The 19,441-nt window shown below is 60.4% G+C and overlaps 1 protein-coding gene across 3 annotated transcripts; it reads right to left on the bottom strand.

Moving 5' to 3' along the window:
* Positions 1-1,095: 1,095 nt before the first annotated feature.
* On the bottom strand, positions 1,096-19,318 carry STAT3 (signal transducer and activator of transcription 3). 3 transcript variants are annotated; one of them, XM_075171689.1, is made up of 24 exons: positions 19,219-19,318; positions 11,448-11,594; positions 10,685-10,829; positions 10,425-10,523; positions 9,868-9,963; positions 9,702-9,783; positions 9,202-9,296; positions 8,842-8,993; positions 8,231-8,389; positions 8,012-8,104; positions 7,183-7,242; positions 6,882-6,911; positions 6,634-6,727; positions 6,502-6,549; positions 6,166-6,249; positions 5,972-6,070; positions 5,654-5,789; positions 5,380-5,432; positions 5,196-5,290; positions 4,732-4,871; positions 4,138-4,350; positions 3,795-3,837; positions 3,333-3,445; positions 1,096-3,247 (listed from the first exon to the last, which is right to left on the bottom strand). In XM_075171689.1, the coding sequence occupies exons 2-24, from the start codon at positions 11,573-11,575 to the stop codon at positions 3,192-3,194; spliced, it is 2,313 nt and encodes a 770-aa protein (XP_075027790.1). In that variant the 5' UTR covers positions 11,576-11,594; positions 19,219-19,318; the 3' UTR covers positions 1,096-3,191. The 3 variants fall into 3 exon arrangements, with proteins under 3 accessions (XP_075027790.1, XP_075027789.1, XP_075027791.1); XM_075171688.1 differs by having other exon boundaries at positions 4,135-4,350; XM_075171690.1 differs by lacking the exons at positions 1,096-3,247; positions 3,333-3,445; positions 3,795-3,837; positions 4,138-4,350 and adding an exon at positions 4,372-4,599.
* Positions 19,319-19,441: the final 123 nt, after the last annotated feature.

A 19,441-nucleotide genomic window follows, 5' to 3' on the forward strand; every position in this document is an offset into this window, starting at 1 on the left:
CCAGCCCACCACAGCCGGTTCCACAGCGGCTATGGGGGATTTATTGAGCATGACCTGCATGAAAAATCCCCCTGCTAATCCTGCCCTGACAGAGCAATAATCTCTCCCTCTTAGCCTCACCAGAGCCCAAACCCTGCAACAATTCTGCTGCTCCGCAGCTTTGCAGAGGGCCGCAGGTGGCAAGCGCTGGGGTGTGGATCCCACAGGAGCCCTGGGGGAGATGCTGGTGTTCCATGGGCAGCACGTTGCTGTCGCTGGCAGCCTGCTCCAGCCGCAGCACAGCACACACATGCACCTTGTCCTGCGAAGCCTGCAACCTGCTGCCCTCAGCCCTGGCTCCAGCCCAGGGCAGCAGCGAGGGGCAAGTCTGGGGGCAGCAGCCCGAGGCCCAGAGCTGTGGGCCGGGGTCTGTCCCCGCAGAGGGGCAGGGTGCAGCAGCAGTGGGTGCCGGCTCCAGCGCGTCCCCACGAGAGGGCAGGGCAGGCCCACGCTGCAGCTCTGCCCACAGCCCTGGGCCTGTGGCCAGGTCCGTGCAGGGCCCCAGGCAGCCACCCCCTCACCCAGCCCAGGGACATGGCCCCGAGGACAGCGGCGGTGGGGAAAGGCACCTCCACCCAGAGCCCACTGGCCCCCGGGGCAAAGGCACCCGCAGCGGAATGGCACAGGGGTCCCGGTGCGGCCCCAGGCGCCACGGGGCGGGGTGCAGCCTGAGCAGGGCCCCGGCGCAGCCACGTCCTCCCACACTGGCACCGGAGTTTCCTTTACGCAAGCAGAGGAGAGCCAGGCGCTGCTCCGGGGCAGACAGAAACCAGCCCTAGGCTGTGGTGCAGCGATACGACCCCGCCATCCCCCTGCTCCCCCGGGGAAGCACCCTGCCGTGCTCCGATAAGGTGGGCGGCCCGAGAGCAGCCTGCCCACGCGTGCCGGGCAGCGGCGCAGGCCAGGTGCAGGCAGCAGCGCGGCGGGCTGGTCTGCGCAGAGCAAACCGCAGCTCTGGCGGCAGGGCCAGCATTTCGCTGACAGAGGCCCCAGTTCCCGGAGCGGGGTAAGGCAGGCGCCACACGCAGACAGCTGAACTCACAGCCCGAGACCACATCGCTTCAGAGCCTTTATTTTGGAGAAAGTTAAAGCCTGTAGATACAGCAATAAAATATACAAAAAAATTAAAATTTTTTACAGTATTGAATGCTGCCCAGGGCTACAGTGACTGCAGCTAGAGGCAGCTACACGTGAGCACAGGGGCAAACGGCCCTCCCCTCTGAGCACCTCCCAACTTCAAAGGGCATTCCTGTCCCCAGGGCCAGCAACAGACACCCCCTCCTGCCCACACACAGCTAAGGGGGCTAGCCTGGACCCCACAGCCCTCTTTCCCTTCTCCTGGGGATCCCCTGCCCTGCCCTCTGCCTCCTTGTCCGCAGGCTGCGATACCGACAACCCAGCCCACAGCCGGGGGGACTGTGGGGACACCCCATGGTCTTTACTGGGCAGAAAAGCCAGAGCCACATGACAGGTCCACCCTGCACCATAGCAGCGTCACTGATACAGATGATTGAGGGTTTCTCTCCACCCAGGGCCAAATCAGGACACATCAGAGACCTGTAAAGCCCAGGGCTGGTGCCCAGTAAGACATTTCTCCACTGATGTTACCGACAGCCTCAGTGCCTACAGCTCCCGCAGCCCTGCCCCAAAGCACCGGGCCCGGCCAAGCACAGACCACAACCCCCTCGTGCCACGCTGCTGCAGGCAGCTGCAGCCCTGTTAACACCACGGACTTCCAGATGCTGGAGGGGGCAGGCAGCTCTCCCGCTGCCTCTCCCTCCCCTTTCTTGCTCATCGGTGTCTGCATGCCCACTGCATGGAAAGGGCAAGAGGGCTCCCCCCATTTTGGTAAATACAGAACCACAAACATTGGCCAGCACAGCTTCCACTTTTCCTCAACCCCCCGAGCAAGGAAACCTGCCCTTTGCAACACCCACATCTGTCGAGCACTGGCCAACAGCAGATTCCTCTCCCTATATACATTCTGCTCCCTTCAACTCTTGCCACCTCCTTCCTACCTTAACAGTGACAGCCAACGTCCAACAAAAATGCCACGCGAAGCCCCTGAGAAGCTGCAAATCCACTGCCTGGGACAACACAAGCCATACCAGAGGGAAAAGGGCCAGTCCAGGCCATCCACTGCAGGTCATGTTGGATCCAGCAGCCTCCCATCCTCCCCCCAGGGTCCAACGGGTCTAACTCTGCACAGCGAGGGAGGCACAGCTGTGCTCTTGTCACTAGCCGGGCCACGGGGCGAGCCACGGTCAGGGCAGCCTCTCTGGTTATACCCAGGATACAAATGCTGCATGCTCACAAGCATGCACTGGTGTTGGGACACGTCACTGCCCTGCCCCGCCCCAGGGCAGCCTCTGCACCACAGGGAATCCAGTTGTCCCAGCGGGAGCCCTGGGGCTGCTGGAGCCAGCCGGATCTCTGTGCCTGCAGCAGGAAGTTGGTGGCAGGCACAGGCAGCCATCGAAACTCCCTGCTCCCAGCAAAGCCCAGGCTGAGCCCAGCAGAAGCATCGCCCTCGCAGGGCAGGAGCGCCTGGGCCCATCCACCTCACAGCTCTGAGCTGTGTGCTGGTCCTCCCGGCCGAGAGCAGGGCCAAAGGTGCAGAGAGGAGAGCCCTCTGCGAGCCCTGGGAGGGCTGCTGGGGCAGCAGTAACGCAGACCCCTGTCGCACAGCGCATCAGGTAACCCGTGCGGAGGCCGGCTGATTCCCTCTCAGGCACCTGGAGGCAAATCCGGGCTCTTAAGATCTTCACAGGCTTTTGGACTCTGGCAGTCAGTAAAGCAGCTTTCAACAGCAGGCAGCACGACTGGGGCTGCAGAAGCATTTGTAAAAACTGAGGCTGCGATCGGAGGCTAATAGGCACTTGAATGAGCAAAACAATAATAAAAAACTGTTATGGAAGGAAATAGAAAAAGGTTCATCCCCCCTCCCCCCAAAGAGACGAACAGAAACCACCCTGGAGAGGGGGGTGTTCGTTTGGGTCAAACAAGGAATCGGTGGCAAGGATCCCGGCCCCCAGCTCCTCCGGAGGAAAGGCCCAGAGCAACCGTGACTGAGCAGGGCGAGACCGGGGGAGCTCTTTGGAGGCGGGAAGCCCGAGTCCTGGGAGGGCCCCCGCGAGCGCCGGCGGAGCACCTCACATCGGTGAAGAAGCACACTCTGGGGTCAGTTCCATGTCGAAGGTCAGCGACTCTGCTGGGACACACACCGGAGGTTACAGGGCCCGTGCGTGGCTACAGCCAGGACCCCCTCGGGTGCCGCGTCCCACCAGACTCACCGAACTGCCCTCCTGCATTGGCCTCTGCTCCCTCGCTGCTGTTGCCAAACTGCATGAGCGAGTCCAGGGTGCGCGGGGACATGGGCAGGTCGATGGTGTTGCTGAAGGAGGTGCTGTCCGAGGGAGGAAGGGAAAAGCACAGAAACCTCCGGAGTCAGGGCCTGGCCAGAGCTCTGACACCCTGCTCTCCCCCACAACAGGCCCCAGGGCACGGCACAGCCCGTCCCAGGAGCTCTCCAGAGGAAGGGGGCCCCAGGAGGGGAAGAACAGGCCTGCGGTTAGGGCAGCAAGCTGGAGCATGGCTCAGCCCCCACGGTCTCCCCCTGCCCAGGCTGGGACCCTCACGGCACCCAGGCAAAGTCCAGGAGTGGTGGGAAGGAAACCCCCCTCAAGCCAGGCTGAGCACATAAATGCCCCCAATGCGCCCCCCAGCACTCACAGACACCCCCCAGAAACACTCACGGGGTGACACAGATGAACTTGGTCTTCAGATACGGAGCAGCACCTGCAGAGGAGCAAGCAGCCTCGTCACCAGCTACCGGAGGAGGAACCCTGCTCTCCTCCCCCTCCGGAGCGCAGACCTGCAGACAGCACCCACCCTCCCAGCCCCTGCCACCCTCCCAGCCCCTGCGCAGCCCTCACTGCCCGCCCCCCACGGAGACCCTGCTGCCAGCCCCACGCTGTGGCTATGCCCTCTGGGGACCTGCACAGGATCCTGGCTGGTGACAGCTCTTCCACCAGTGCTGTCCCTGGAGCCTCCCCACGACACAGGAGCTGTGCTGGAGCGCAGAAAGTCAACGACTACCTGAGTCAGTAGCTTCAGAGTGCTCCTGGCTCTCAGAGCGGCAGTACTTCCCAAACGCCTCCTCCTTGGGGATGTCTGGGTACAGGTACACCAGGGGGGACACCAGGATGTTGGTGGCATCCATGATTTTGTAGCCCATGATGATCTCCGCAAACGACATGTTGTTCAGCTGCTGCTTGGTGTAAGGCTCCACAGACTGGATCTGTGTCTTCCCTGTACAAGGAGACTTTTGACACAGGGCAAGACACCCCTGTTCCTTGGGCAAAGGCAGGGCCTTCCTCAAACACCCCCGGAGCAGCAGGGACAAGATCAGCCTGGGGCCATGCTCAGCCTCACGAGGCACCCAGCAGACCATGGGGCAGGACAGGGACCGGCCAGGTGGTTTCAGTGCTGCGGAAACCCAGGGCAGGGACACCCAGGAGGTAGAGACCAGCAAAGGGCACCCAGGCTCAAAGGGTTAATCTAGGCAGAGGGCTTGTCAGGATAAGGACAAAGAACAAGTATCTTATCAGGGGGTTCCAAGCCCCCTTTGGAGCCAGAACGCTGGCTGAGCAAGGCCCTGCACCCAAGGCAGCGAGGGGGAGAGCAACATACCGCTGATATCCTTCTCCACCCATGTGAAGGTGATGCCGCCTTCCTTGCTGCTCTCGCTGAACCGCAGCAGAAAGGTTCCCGGAGGCTTGGTGCTCAGGATGGCTCGCTCCCGCTCCTTGCTGATGAACCCCATGATGTACCTGGGCAGCAGGAAGCGAGCAGAGCAAGGGTGGGTCAGGATACCGGGGCAGCTCTTCCAGGACGTGAACGCTGCCAGCTCTCTGCACAGCATCAGGCAGCAGCAGGACCTGGCCCAGTCACCGGCAGAGCCACCAACATTTTAAGGATTCCCAGGTGGGTTTTCACTCTGAACCAGCCAACGGGGCCTGGACAGAAAAAGCATCCCAGGAGAGCCCACCTGCACCTGGACAAGGCACCCCACTCCATCAGGACAGGACTCGTGGTACACCTCCCAAGGCCCAGCCCAAGCAAGGGTCTCTGGACTGATGCTGGCCAAGGCTCACCCTTCATTCCACAGCGCCAGGATGTACTTTTTCACCAAGTCAATGATGTTGTCCAGCCAGACCCAGAAAGAGAAGCCTTTGCCAGCCATGTTCTCCTGAGGAAGAGGGCAGAGAGGCTGTGAGCGTGGCTTGGAGGAAGGGAACAGCCAAGGGAAGGTGCTTGGGGGAAGAGAGGGAATTATACCTTGCAGAACTTGGCCCAGGTGATCTGACAGCCGGAGTAATTCACACCTGGCCCTGGCAGAGAGCAGACGCATCAACATTTAGATAAAGCTGTTCTTCCAAAGACACCATTTCCAGGGAGCAACCCAAGGCTTGTGTTGTTTGGGAGAAAACCAAGCAACTGAAAATTATAGCTCCCCTCCCAAACAACAGGATCTTGCTCCTGTATTGCATTTACAGACGGGAAGCCACCCCGAGGCACAGCAGGAATGGGCAGGACACCCACACCGGGTTACCTAGCAGTTTTTCTGCCAGCGTTGTCAGCTGCTCGATGCTGAGGCCACGCTTCGTGGTGGAGGAGAACTGCCAGCTCAGCACCTCTGCCACCTGGTCCCAGGTACCGATGGGGGGCTTGGTGAAGAAGTTCACATTCTGCACGAGGGAAAACACAGCCCTGAGCAGGACATGGGACAGAAGCAGAGCCAGGTCCTGCCCCAGCCCTGCTCCCAGGCCACAGCTTCCCTCTCCCTGCCTGCGGCCTGCCTGCTGGGACACTCAGGTCCCAAAGCCCGCGCTGCTGCTCTGCTAGCTGTCCCTACAGCATCAGGCCCTACCTTGGGGTTGTTGGTCAGCATGTTGTACCACAGGATGGACGCCCAGGCATTCGGCATCTGGCAGATGTTGGAGATGACCACCACAGGCAGCGAGTGGGTCTGCAAAGACAGGATGTGACCACAGGCTGGGACATCTCCCAGGGCTTCTCTGCACCCAGGCCCATGGCAGCAACAGGCAGTAACCCATAGCTCACCTCCAGGTCAATCTTCAGCCCCTGGTGATAGACCTCTGTCTCGAAGGTGATGAGGTGCAGCTCCTCAGTGACTATCAGTGAGGCCTAGGGTGGAAGAGGACACAATGAGCACGCAGGAGACACCTGCCCTCGGCCTGACACACGTCCACCCAGACCTGAGCAGCAGCATTGGGCCTGATGGCCAGGGCTGGTCTGGCAGCTGCCAACACGCCAGACAGTGCCTGCAGACACCCGCGCTCAGGCCAGGGCTCCCGCTTCCCCTCGTGGCTCAGCTGCTCGACAGGGAGCAGAGCTGCCGGCAAAGGGCTCTCCTACCCAGGGACCCCCAGCACTCACATCGCAGTTGGCTCTGCCTCCGTTACCGCACCGTTGCTCCCGCAAGGTCTGCAGAGAGAAGGAACAGGCTGAAGCAACACCACAACGGCACATGGCCTTAACAGGAGCAGCCCGAGATCTCGTGGTACCTACCAGGTGCTTGAATTCTGCTGAAAGGCTGCCGTTGTTCGACTCCTCCATGTTCATGACCTTGGTGTTTGTCCCCAGGATGTTAAACTTCCGGGACCTCAAAAGAGGCAAGACAGAGCATGGCTGACAGGGCCCTCTCAGAGCAAATATGTGGTAGGATGTTTGCTAGGATTAAAAGCAGAAGCAAGGGGGGAAAAAAAAAAAAACAAAAAACAAAAAACAAAAAACCAAACCACCAACATTGCACTTACCCCCGAAGTGCTGCAACATCACCGGAGTCCCTAGGAAAGGGGAGAGACACCCAGTCATGGCCATAGCCTGTCCACCCTGATGCAGACAAGCTGGTGTGTGGGGCTGGCTGCATCACAAGCCCCCCACAGGCTGTCCCCCGACATGGGAACGAACCCTTGGGACCCACCCTGCACCCTCCCCTTCTACCGGGGGTCACGCTGGCCCTTGGTGCAGGGATGGAGCCTGACCCAATGGCAGCAGGGACAAGTCCCACTCCAGTAACCCCACTCAACAGCGCCAGGATCAGAGCACAGGACTCACTTGTCAATGCAGACTTTAATTTTCAGCTGATAGTTCAGCTCTGGAAACTTGACCAACAACCTGCAAAGAGTCAGCAGACGCCGAGTATGAGCATGAATATCCTGCATACGTGAACAACTCCAGTTCAACACAGCATCTGGCACAGGCTACAGAACAGCTGGATGGACAGCAGTGCTGTGTGCATCCCCAGCAGGCAGCACCACGGTTCACACCACAACGTTCATGGGGACGCAGCATTACCCAGCTCCTCCAGCATCCCTGAGCCCATCTGCACGCAGGCCTGTGACATGTCAGCCCCAACACCCGTCCCCAGAACTGGGGAGGTGCTGATGCTCCTCTGGGCACCTTGAGGAGGGCTCGTTTTGGCTGCTGACTGCCCACAGCAGGCAGACATCTGCTCTGAACAAACACCCTCCACACTGCTCTCTGGCCAGATGCTGCCATATGCCAAGGAGGCAATGGGGGCAGAGCTGGGAGATGGTGAAGAAGCTCCAGGCACAGTCTGGTGTTGGAGCAGCCGCTCTCTACAGAGGCTGGCAGAGAACACGGGCCAGCTGAGAGGCAGCTGGCCAGGGACGCACTGATACTTCCTGCCGCCCACCCCTGCAGCGGGATTTACCAGAACCCCGGCTGCCTTCAGGAACAGGGCAGAGCCCCAGCCAGCAGCCGCCATCCCTGCACTGAGTCACACAGGCGGCACTCCAGCAGGCAAGCTAGAGGCTGGATCTGCACCAGCATCTCCTTCAGAGAGAGATCCGGCTTTGCTTTCCCCCACATGGCTCTTTCCCATGCCCGTAGCACAGTGGGATTGCAGGGGCCAGTGACCCACCTGACTTTGGTGGTGAACTGCACGCCGGTTTTGATGACCAGGGGCCGGTCAGGGTGCATGGGCATGCAGGGCTGTCTCTCCACGACGAAGGCACTGTGGGGGAAAGGCACAAGAACCACAGTCAAACCTCAGGCCCAGCCCAGCACGCTCACTGCCCACGCCTCCACCCACTGCCTGTGACCAGGGGACTGCCCACAGCTCCCTCCCAGCCCTCGGCACCTTTTCATCAGGTTCCTGAACAGCTCCACAATCCGCTCCTCCAGCATGGGTCGGTGTTGGACGATCGGGTCGCCCTTGTAGGACACTTTCTGCTGCAGTTCTTCCAACTTCTTGATCTGCTGCCGAGTTTGGAGCTGTGATTCGGCAAGAGAGGTTATCCTAGGGGAGCAGGAAGAACCAGCGTTACCTCTGGCTGCTGAATGGCAGCAACCTGCATGGTCCCAGCTTGCAGAGCCCTCCTCTTCCCTCGCTTGTGCGAGAGAGGGTGCTCTCCGTACCTAACCAGCAGAGAACAGAACATGTCTATGGCTCCCGGCCCAGTGCATTTTTCTAGGCCATGCATTACAGAAGAAATGTGCATGCGCCCAGGTTCTGCAGAGACACACCAGGAACTTCTCACAGCAGCCTTAAAATCCCACAGGCCTGGAGCTAATCATTCCAGCACTAGTGCCCACTATCGAGGATCAGTCCAACTAGTGGATTACATTTACGCTTGCAGGCATCAGAAGCCATTTTGCAAGGACGTTTCCAGAGGCAAAGAGCTCATTTCCACTGCAGGTGTTTGAATGCCACCTCTCCAGTGACTGATCCAACGCCCAGCCAGCTCCTACCAGTTCTCGAGCCGGTCTAAGCAGATATTTGGTGGGCCACCAATGCAGGCGATCTGCTGCCGTCTCTTCCAGTCTGCCAATTCCTCATCTGCCAGCATCTTCTGCACATACTCCATGGCTGACAACAGTCCAGCCAGCTCACTCACTATACCCTGTCAAAAAAGAAAGCAGAACCTTCAAGATCCTCTGACTCCCTCCGAGATCTGCAAGATTCACATTCACAGATAAGAAAGAAGTTGCCCAGGGCTGTGTTTCCAGCGCTGCTCTCAGCTCTGGCCGTGCAGGAACACCAAACTCATACCCCAGAAAAAGGGCACTACTGCACCTTGGGGGATCTGGAGGGCCAGCTGCATGACATACCCTTCGCATTTGATCCAGCGCCGTGAGCATCTGTTCCAACTGCTGCATTTTCTGCCGGGTCACCGACTGATTGTTTCCATTCAGATCCTGCATGTCTGTGCAGAGAGGTAAGAAATGTTCAGCCACACACATAGACTTCTCCTACCCTCCCAAGCATCACACAAACAAAAGACTCCCACTGCAAAGGAGCAGGCACCCTAGAAAGCAGCAATCTCACAGCCTCTAAGCACCTTGCTGGCTTTCCTGCACGCACAGCAGCACTATCACCTCCACATGCCATTTCTCTGCTCACAGGCAGAGCGCTGGTTCAGCTTCCCTGGAGGCAGTGTCAGTGGCAGAAACAAAAGACAAGGTTTCTCCAATTGCCATGCAAATGCCCTGAGCCTAAGCCACCCTTCTTGCTCAGAGAGGAGGCACCGGGAGCGCTGGAACATGCCCTCCAGCAAGTTTCCTTGCAGGAACACACTTTGGCTTGCCAGATGCTAATGAGCTTCCATTACCTCCTTGGCTTTTCAAAGTCTTGTAGTTAAAATCAAAGTCATCCTGGAGATTCTCCACCACTTTCATCTTCTGCTCCAGATCCTGCAAGGCAAGAGATGTGGATTTATTCAAAACACTAAATTACCATGGTGGGGAAAGGAGAAGGTGCCTAGGCAGCACACATACCTGCACCCTCTTCCTCACATCCTGCAGATGCTGCTCCAGCATCTGCTGCTTTTCCGTCACTACAGCTGCTGTCGGATGTGTTGCTTGTCCCCCTTGCTGCAGGGGGGGACAAGGAGGGCATTAGAACAGGGCCACGACCCAGGGATGCTCCCCTCCCAGCCTGAAGAGGTTTTGCAGGAAGGGTCTTTACCCCCTCACTAACAAAAACCAGTGGGGCTGGCTGCTGGCTTGCAGCATTAGCTCCAGAGCTGCACAGCAAGGCGCATGGTGCAGGGCACACCCCACACAAGGCGCGAGAAGAGAGACAGATGCACAAAGCTAACAGCCACCCCAGGCAGAGGGCACCCAGGCTGCATCCTGGCAGGAAGCTGCTGCTGCCTGGAGAGCAGAAGTTATAGCCCCTGCAGCTGGACCATCCCTCAGCACAAAGCACCTACTGATACTGAAGGAAGCAAGTAGGGAGCTTCGGACTGGAGCTTCCCCACAGCACCGAGTACCCACATAGCGCTGCTGGGCAGGCGGCAGGACGGCGGCCCCAGGACACCAGTGCCACTTACCTGGGCTGCGGTGGCAGCCGTCTGGAGGAGCCGCGACTCTTCCCACAGGCAGCGAGCCACGATGCGGGCTATTTCCATCGGCTTCTCCAAGTATCTGCTCTGTAAAAGGTTCAAACCCCCAAGGTGAGCAGGCACAATGTAACTCTCGGGATCTCCGCATCCTTTAGGGCTGCGGGTCGTGATCTGTGCCAAGGAAGCCGTTGGACTTCCACAGGCTCCCCCCGTGCCTCCCCCCAGCAAACCAGCACTTCTCATTTCACCTGCAGGAACTGCTTGATGCGCCGCAGGTTGTGCTGGTACAAGACGTTGGACTCCTGCAGGAAGCGGCTGTACTGCTGGTCGATCTCCCCCAGAAGGTTGTGGAACACCAGCGTGGCGTGCGACTCCTTGCTGGCGGCGTACGCCCTGCGCGAGGGAGGGCAGAGTCCTGGGTGCCCGGCACAGGCAAAGGGGCATAGCAGTGCAAAAGGTAGTGCTGCAGGCAGCTCTGCTCACGCCTGCCATCCCCCGTGCAATTTAACACCCCAGCCGCCTTCCCAACCTGCGCCAGAGCAAGGGCCAGAGCAGGCCTGACTTGCTTCACGCCAATAAACCGAGCCCTTGGCCTGCGCCCGCAAGGGCAGGGCGACAAAGAGGTTTTGGACTCAGGCTTAAAGTCTGGCCTTAAGCCAGGCAGACAGCACACACGAGCACCTCACCAGTCCCACGTGCTCTCTGGACAGGATCCAGGAAGCGGTGCTCTGTGTCAACCTCGTTTACAACAGAGGCCAATGTAAGTCAGGCCTGTAGAGAGACACCTCCGCTTTGGAGCTCCCCCTTCTCCTAGTCCAGGGTCTGGCACCGTGCGCCCAGAGTCCCGCTCCCCTTCGCGCCACACAAGCCTCGGGGAGGAGGACCAGTCCTGCCATGTCAAGAGCTGAGGGAAAGTGGCAGAGCTCCTCCAGACTGCCTCGACACCTGCTGCCACCCCAGGGTGGGTGTCCCGAGCAAAGGTCCCCATGCCAGCGTTTCGCAAGGCCTTACCAGTCCTGGCTCTCAATCCACGGGGCCAGGAACTGCCGGAGCTCCATGGGAAAGCTGTCGCTGTAGAGCTGGTGGAGCTGCTCCAGGTACCGCGTGTCAAGCTGCTGCAGCTGGTTCCACTGCGCCATCCTGGCCAGCTCCGGAGACCTGGCGGGACGGGCACACGTGATGCTCAGAGCTGGCACCCGGGAGCCTCCAGGCTCCCTCCTGCCAGCCATTCGGCAGGACCCAGCCACGACCGCTGCTCCCCTTTGGGGAGGGCTGATGGGGCCAGAACCAGAGACAGCTGGGGCACAGCAAGCCCAGGGCACACAGCTCCGGGAGGGCTGGCGCAGGCAAGGGCCAGGCAGTGCTCATCCCTCCAGGGGCAGCATGGGGCCAGGGCAGCTGCTGGGTGCGCAGCTCTGGGCTCACGACACTGAAGAGCTCCAACGCACCCTGAGGCATAAGCCCAGGCCCAGTGTCCCTGTGGAGCCGCTCATGCGTCCCGGAGCTGGTTCCTCTTCAACAAAACCCACCCTGAGCCAGCAGCTGTGGGACCAGTTCAAGGAGCCCTGGGACCGGCACCAGTTTGTGCCTCCAGGCTGGGCTCTGGCAAGGTGAGAGCGGCCGGCAGCTCTGGCTGACAGGGCAGGTGCCACTGCCATCACCCAGGGGTGGGCCTGGGTCAAGGGAAGGCGAACCGCAGACTGAAACTGCATCATTAGTGAGGAAATAACAGCACGCACGCCTGGGGGAGGGCAGGGAAGGAACCAGCCCGGCTGCGAGGGGAAAAGCCCTTTTCACAACCGCTGATATCTGCGCCCGGCACTCGGCCCCGGAGCCCCCGGCAGTGCAGGACACGGCCACGCAGCCTCGCCTGCCTGCACGGTGAGCCGCAAAGCAGCCAGAGCACAAAAAAGCAAGGGCCCAGCAGCACCACTCCATCCCGAGAGTTCAACTCAAAATCCAGCCAAAGGCAAGTGCGGAAGGCGGCTTCGGCCCCAGCCCAGCCTGCCCCTGCCCTGCCCGGGCGAGCTTCCCGAGACGAGCGGCAGCAGAAAGGTTTCACTCCAGCTGCCCCAGCTGCAAAGCTGAATAAAGCCCGGATTCTGACTCATTCTCTTTTCACCATTAATTCATGAAATGAATGCGAAACATCTGAGATCAGAAGAGCAGAGCCTGTGCTGGCACTGGCGGCCAGTGGCCATTTGCACCAGATTACAGGAGCACAGCAGGCAGGCCCTGGCTGCCGAGCTGAGCCTCATCCTCTCCCACCCCTGCAGAGGATCTCACAGCCCACAAACCCCGAGGGCTCGGGGAGGCACAATCCCGCCAGGCTGGGCGCAGCCACAAGCAGGTCAGGCCAGACGCAGCCGCTCTTGGAAACCCAGACAGGTAGGAAGCCTCGCTTCACGCAGCTCCTCACACCACAGGGTCAGACCAGGGTTAAAAGTTACGTCGTAGGCAGCTCCTAACACCATCTAACCCCTCAGGCCCATGCTGAGCGGCACAGGAGCTCCCCGAGCACAGGGGACGCAGCTTTGGGCTTGGCCTCAGGAGTTGAGCTTCCATCTGTCCGGCTTCAGCCTGGCGAGCACCGAGCTTCCGCACACGAGAGCACACTTCCCAAGTGCCTGCCTTTGGCATAGCTTTCTCCTAGAGAGAGGCACCATTTCCCAAAGCTTTCCTACCTTCTTGCCACGGGAGGAAAGAGGGGTCTTGGGCATGTAGGTCACCAGCGACAGGTACAAGGCTTTAACCTGGTGCCAATGTCTTCCAGGCGCCCTCCGGCCAGAGGCGCGCATGCCTGCCTCTGCTCCGGGAGGCAGGGAAGAAGCTGCAGAGCTTACAGTAAGTGCAGAAGGCGGAGACTGCCAGGAAACAACAGAAACAAGGAAGGAGCAATTTTCGAGTTAGCAACTCGTGTATCGATGGAAATCAAACTAACACTAACGAGGGGATGGCAAGCTGCACTCAGGAAGTGAAGGCCCAGAGCTCTGCTCGACGCCAGCAGAAAGTCACTTCCCTGCGGAAAGCTGTTTGCTTTTCCCAAAGGTCACTGCAGCGAGCGACACACCAGCTGGCATTCGGGGACGGCCGGGCAGCCAGTGCACCAGCAGCCAGCACAGCCGGTGCCGCAGGAGCAGGGCGCAGGTGAGGGGGCCGGCACCAGCCATGAGTCCCAGGCTGGCCTTGGGCTCAGATCAGGGCATCGCACTCCATCCCACGGCAGTGCCAGCGCAGGAGCCCACCGCAGCTTCTGCAGGAGCAAACCATTGCGGTGGGGCAACCCTGAGGAGCCGGCGCTAAGGAAATCACAGCGAACGCACCAGGAGGTGTGAAGGTTTGGGAATCAGCCGGCAATGGGAGGAGTGCCAGGAGGCACAGAGCAGCGCCCGGCAAGCAGAGCTTTGCTCAGCAAGGAGGCAGATGGGAGGAAAGCCGTGCCATTCCTCAAGATGGGATTTATTCCCCTCCAGCAAACCAGGCTGCTCTGTCCTGGGCCCCGGGATGGGCTGGAAGCAGGCAAAGACACAATGACCAGACACAGGCTCACAGCAAGAGCAGCTGCTCCACGCAGGCTTTCATTAGGCAGGACAGATATTTACAAAGCCTTAATGGCAAGCAAGACTTCCCTGGGCACACAGCAGCGACAGGCAGGAGTTTTGAACCTTGCCTGGAGCACAGAGCTGGGTGCTTGTGCACACTTCCAGTGGCACAAGAGATGACCACGGGCACCCTGCCACCGCCTGCAGCTGCCCACCCACAGCTCCCCACCAGCTCCTCTGCCCCGAGTCCCCGATCGTCCAGGAAGGGTTGCACAGCACGGAGAGCTGGGTTTCACTAGCAGCTTCTCCAAGACGGGCCCACGTATCAGATCACTGCCACCTGACGCTTTCAGCATTACTGTACGTCGTGCTCTTCTGATCTTTGCCGTACATGACACTTTCCCCATTTTTCTGGATGCTTTTTGTAAAAAGAGAGAAAGGGGGAACATCCTGTTGTGGACTGAGACACAGGGAAAAGACAGACACTAGCACTTGACATGAAGTTACAAAGGTTTTTAGAACTTCACAGCATCAAATAGCCCCAAAGACAGGAGGGGGCTGGACATCCACAGGACATTAACCTTGAACAACAACCCTCTGGTGCAACCCTCAGAGAAGACCACGTGAACGAAGTCTCTTTTCAGTAGAGCAATAAGTAAGAGGGAGGAAGAGAGAGACCTTGGCCCGTGCAGGAGCCTGTAAACAACAGACACTCCTTCAGCCTCGGAGCAAGACCTAGCTTGATGCGACAGGGCTTTTGCGGCCCCAGAACTTTTGCTTTCTGCAACTGCAGACCAAGAAAGGCTGGGCCATTAGCCGCACTTCATGGCTGCGTACTGGGCATCTCAAAGCCCCCGTTTTGCAGTGGATTCAGCTCTTTGCTGGCCGTTTGTCTGGCTGCACCAGCACATGGAGCACCCCCTCCACGCAGGCAGCTGTGGTGCACTCACAGCCCTTTTAACTTGGTACTGGAGGCTATTACTACAGCGTGAACTGTATGGTGCTTCTTCTGGGGGGGAAAAAACCCAACAAATACATGGGCCAGACAAGAGCTGAAAACCTACAAGCCACCAGAGTCCCCCGCCTGCCGGTGAGCTCAGCCACCTCATTTCCTATTGTGCCACCGCGACAGCACCCCCGTGCACGGGGGGTGCTTCACCAGCCTGTCTGGAAACAGCAGCCGCTGCCCCAGCCCGTCTCCTGCCAGAGCAGCGTCCCCAGCCCTGAGCCGAGGACGGTGCTGCTGGGCCGCTGCTGCAGTCTCGCCATCACACGGGAGCCGGCTTCTCGGGCAGCCCCCCACAGCACCCGGTGCAGAGTGGCTCGTGGATGGACTTCCCCCTGTCAGGCTGCAGCAGCTGAACCAGCTGCTGCCTCACTGAACCCTTGATCCAAGCAGATCTTCCACAAGAAAGCCACAACCTGACTATTTCAGGGCAGTACTGGAGCCCCAACCTGCAGAGCACCAAAAGGCCGAAGGCAAAGCCCCCAGGCTGCCACGCAGCAGCCGCATTTGGACCCAAATCAGCCACTTCTCACTGCCACAAACAGCTGCAGGCCGAGCCACCGCGGCAGCCCAGGCTCCTGCTCAAGCGCAAGATCCTCCTCGCTGCAGCGCACGCTCCGCAGCCGCAGGAAGCCGGCGCCCCGCCAAGGCCCCAGCGCCACGGGCCATCGTACCGATCCCTGAAAAACAAAACTAGCATGCAGTGAAACACGAGTTGCTCTGCCTCTTCCCAGCGCAGGCGAGTGGCCGAGGGAGCAAACAAAGTCACTGCAGACCGCACGCACGACTACAGAGCCACCACAGTAGGCTCGCCCCGCGTGGGAGTGGAGCAGCAGCCTGCAGGGACGGCCACTGCCTGCTGGCTGTGCCTGCCAGCCCAGGGCAGGACACGGTCTCTGCTCGCCATCCCCGAGGGCTCCGTTGCATCCAGTTCTCACCTTGAGGGATCTCTCAGCAGAGGCGGCAGATCACGCTGAGTTTTTACAGCCCCCAGCTCAATCGAAGCCTGACCTGGCAAACCCTCCACGCACCGCCGCAAGAGCAGCGGGCTGGGAAGAGCCTCAAGACGTGCTTTGCTAGAACATGGGCTCACGCCAACAGAGACAGCTCTGCTGCAGCGGGCGACAGCAGGGCACGCAGCCCCAGGGAGGGAGCCCTGTGACGGAGGCCGCTCGGCCCATCATTGCGTCAGGGGAGGATGTGGGAAGGCAGGACCGACTGGGAGCAGGAAGCGGTCAGGAAGCAGCCGAAAGCCTCCCCTCGCTCCCGAAGGGCTGTGAGGAGACATTGCCCCCTTCAGCGCGGCACCGAGCTCCAGCTCCTCCCAGCATCAACACAGAACAGCCAGGCAGCCTGAAGCACCGACCATCCCGGAGGGAAAGGGTCCCTGTGACGCTCCTTACTGTGGAAGCCACCAGCTTTAGGGAAGCTCTGATCTTGTCAGCCCCGAAACCCCACGCAGGAGCCTCTTCCCAGCCAGCCCCACCGCCGGGAAGCCTCCCTTGACGGAGTTTAAAGATCTGAGGGTTGAACCTTTCCGATTCCGCTGGGCTTGCCTGTTTCTGCGGTTAGCCTCTCCTCCCATCTCTGGAACGGAGCCAGGGAGCAACCGATGTGGCCAGGGCAAATCACGGCATGATGCAAGCCCAGGGGTAAACACGCTGTCCGGAGCTCAGAGCGAAGCTGCTAAAAGTAGCTCGAGAGCTAAAGTTCATCTTTCTTTAGCTCCTCTGCAAGGGCAGAGCACAAGAGCCAGGCCCGAGCTGTGCAGCATCACTGGCAGTTCGGGACAGCTCTGCACACACCAACAGCCTTATTCAAAACAGGGCTGCTGCCCTGGAAGCAATCCCCCTGCTGCCTTCCATCTGTCTTCTCGTTTCTGGGACGCACCTGAGAACACCCCTCACCTGCACCCCCACAACAAGCAATGAACCCCGGGCAATGCGTACAGGGGGAATCACCGGAGAGCCCCTGAAAGGACTGTGGCACTCCTCGTCCCCCGCCGTGCCACAAGCAGGGCGAAGCTCAGTTACCAGTAGCGTTGCATAGGTCACATTAACAGAGTTATCACTGGCAGGAGCATCACAGAATCATGACAGATGCCATCAACAACGCTTCACAGGAGCCCCAGCTTTCCAACAAACACCACTGCATGGCTGCACTGACAGCAGGCGCCTCACTGCCCCCACTTCCACGCAACCATCAGCAGGCTGATGAAAGACTGCTCTTCTACAACAAAACAGCTAATTGCTCCAGGCAAACACAAGAGCAAGTTTTGAAAAGGCTATTAAGAGAACTTGGCTCTGCTCCTCTGGAGTGTTTTCAAAGCCAGCCCTGGAGGGGGAAAAACGGAGCAGTGATGCAGAGATTTGCAAAAGGAGAAGAGGGTGACAGCACAGGGCAGAGGGAGGCTCTGGACGACCTCGCAGCCACAGTGCTGTTCCCTGATCAAGCCACACGCCACAGCTGGCTGTTCCTCATCGCAGCTCAGCAGCTCTCCAGGGTCCATCCCAACTTGTAACTCCCGCTGCAGGAGCCAAGTAACATGGTCAACCCCTCCCCCTCACCCCAGCGCCCAGCTGTACACCCCTCCTGTCCCCTGCCACCGCCGCTCCAGCAGCTCCCACAGATCCACGGGGAACGGCAGAAGAGGCTCCACTGGGGAGCGACGGTGACAGCGATCACCTTCAGGGTGGAAACGGGGGTCAACTGCCCTGACGTGCACACAGAGGCAGGGCCAGCGCCCTGCAGGTGCAGAAGGGACCTTCTCAAGAGCGGACCCAGGGCAGCCCACCCTCCCCGCCTGGGACACCACCCCTGCTCCCCCGCACTGCCGATCCTCCAGCTGCGCACCTCCAACAGGCACACACGGGTGTGCACACGCAGCCTGGGGAACAAGAGTCATGCACGCCTTGGGATAGCAATGCGGGACAGTGCTGTGCTGAGCGGTGAGAAGCTCACGGGCAGAGCGCAGGCCGGCAGCAGGCAGGAGTGGTGGGCAGAGCTGTTGGCCCCCGCAGAGCACTCGGACGGCTCAGCCACACAGCTCAAGTATTCACCCCAGATGCACAACCCAGCAGCTCTGCTCCGCACCCGCTCCTCGGCCACTCTGCATCGCACCTACTGCCTGCAAGGACGGTTATCAGACCAAAGCCTGGTCCAGGCGGAAGATCCCAAGCAGGGCGTTGCCGAGCAGTTCTATTCAAGGGGTGGGTACAGCTGCAGCCCTGAGCTCGCAGCTTTATTACAGACATGAATCAGGTCTTCAAGCCTTGGTCTGCCCAGGTGCAGGACCCTCAGTTAGGCTTTCAGTCTTGGTTACGAGTCATTTCATCAGCATAAGAATTCCACCACTGGGACAGGCTGCATCAACATCTGTCCTAAACCCTTGCTCAGGCAATCCCAAGGGCCGTCCTACAGTCAAACCCCCAAAGCGCACAGACCACGTGAGAGCCCACCATCCGGCCTCAATGCAACCAGACCAGGCGGCAGCTCCTCTAGCCCTGCCCTGCTGGTCCGGACGTTTTTCTCTCTCTGAGAAGCCTCTTTAGCCTTTGAACCTTCTCTTGGAGTTCGTGCGGTGTAAGCACGCTTCACCAACGTGCCCAGCCCTGCTCCGGTGCCTGGGGACCCCGCGTGCAGTGCACGACGATGCCAGCGCCACGAGAGTCTCACCAGGTTCTGGGAGCTGCCCCTGCCCAGCAAGGACTTGCTCTGTGCCTGCTGGGAACTGCGGGAAGGAAAGAAATCCCATTTGCTGTAAGACCAGAGGATTAGGTTAATTAGTACCTCCCTAATTACGACTCCCCGGGTACACAGGGTGCTGCCCTCACCTGCTGCTGGGCGCCCGCTCACAGCGGCACCAGCCTCGGCCCCGCCGCCCCCCCGCTCCCCCCACACCAGCCCCGGCCCCGCGGCAGCGCCCAGCCCCAAGCCAGCTCCGGACCACCGGCACCAGCCCCGCACCCCGGAGCCGCAGGACAGCCAGCGGCAGGCCCCGGCACCGCCGGCCCTCGGCAGTCAGCGGCCCAACAGCTCCAACGGGACACCGGCGCCCCGGCACCCAGCCGCGGGCCTGCGCACCGGGGCCCTGACACCCGCCTCCCCGGTGCCAACCGGCACCCGGGGCCCAGCACCGACAGGCCCGGGCACCCGGCAGCCCTGGCCGAGCCCCCCGGGGCCTGGTCCCCGGCACCGACCCCCCGGGGCCCGACCCCGGTCCCCCCGCGCTCACCGGCGGTCCCGGGCGGGGCGGGGCGGTGGCTCCCGGTGCCGGCGACGATCGCGTCCAGACCGTGCCCGAGTGACGAGAAACCTGCTGCCCGTCCGGCCCCGCCCCGCGCGTCACGCCGAGCATGGCCAATGGCGGCGCGGCGCTCCCGCTGCCACGCGAGGGACGGGCCCTGGCGGCCAATCAGCGCGGCCGCCCCGCGGCTCGTCACGGCTCGCGGCGGCGC

This window comes from Calonectris borealis, chromosome 22 (assembly GCF_964195595.1).
Source record: "Calonectris borealis chromosome 22, bCalBor7.hap1.2, whole genome shotgun sequence".
Classification (NCBI taxonomy): Eukaryota; Metazoa; Chordata; class Aves; order Procellariiformes; family Procellariidae; genus Calonectris; species Calonectris borealis.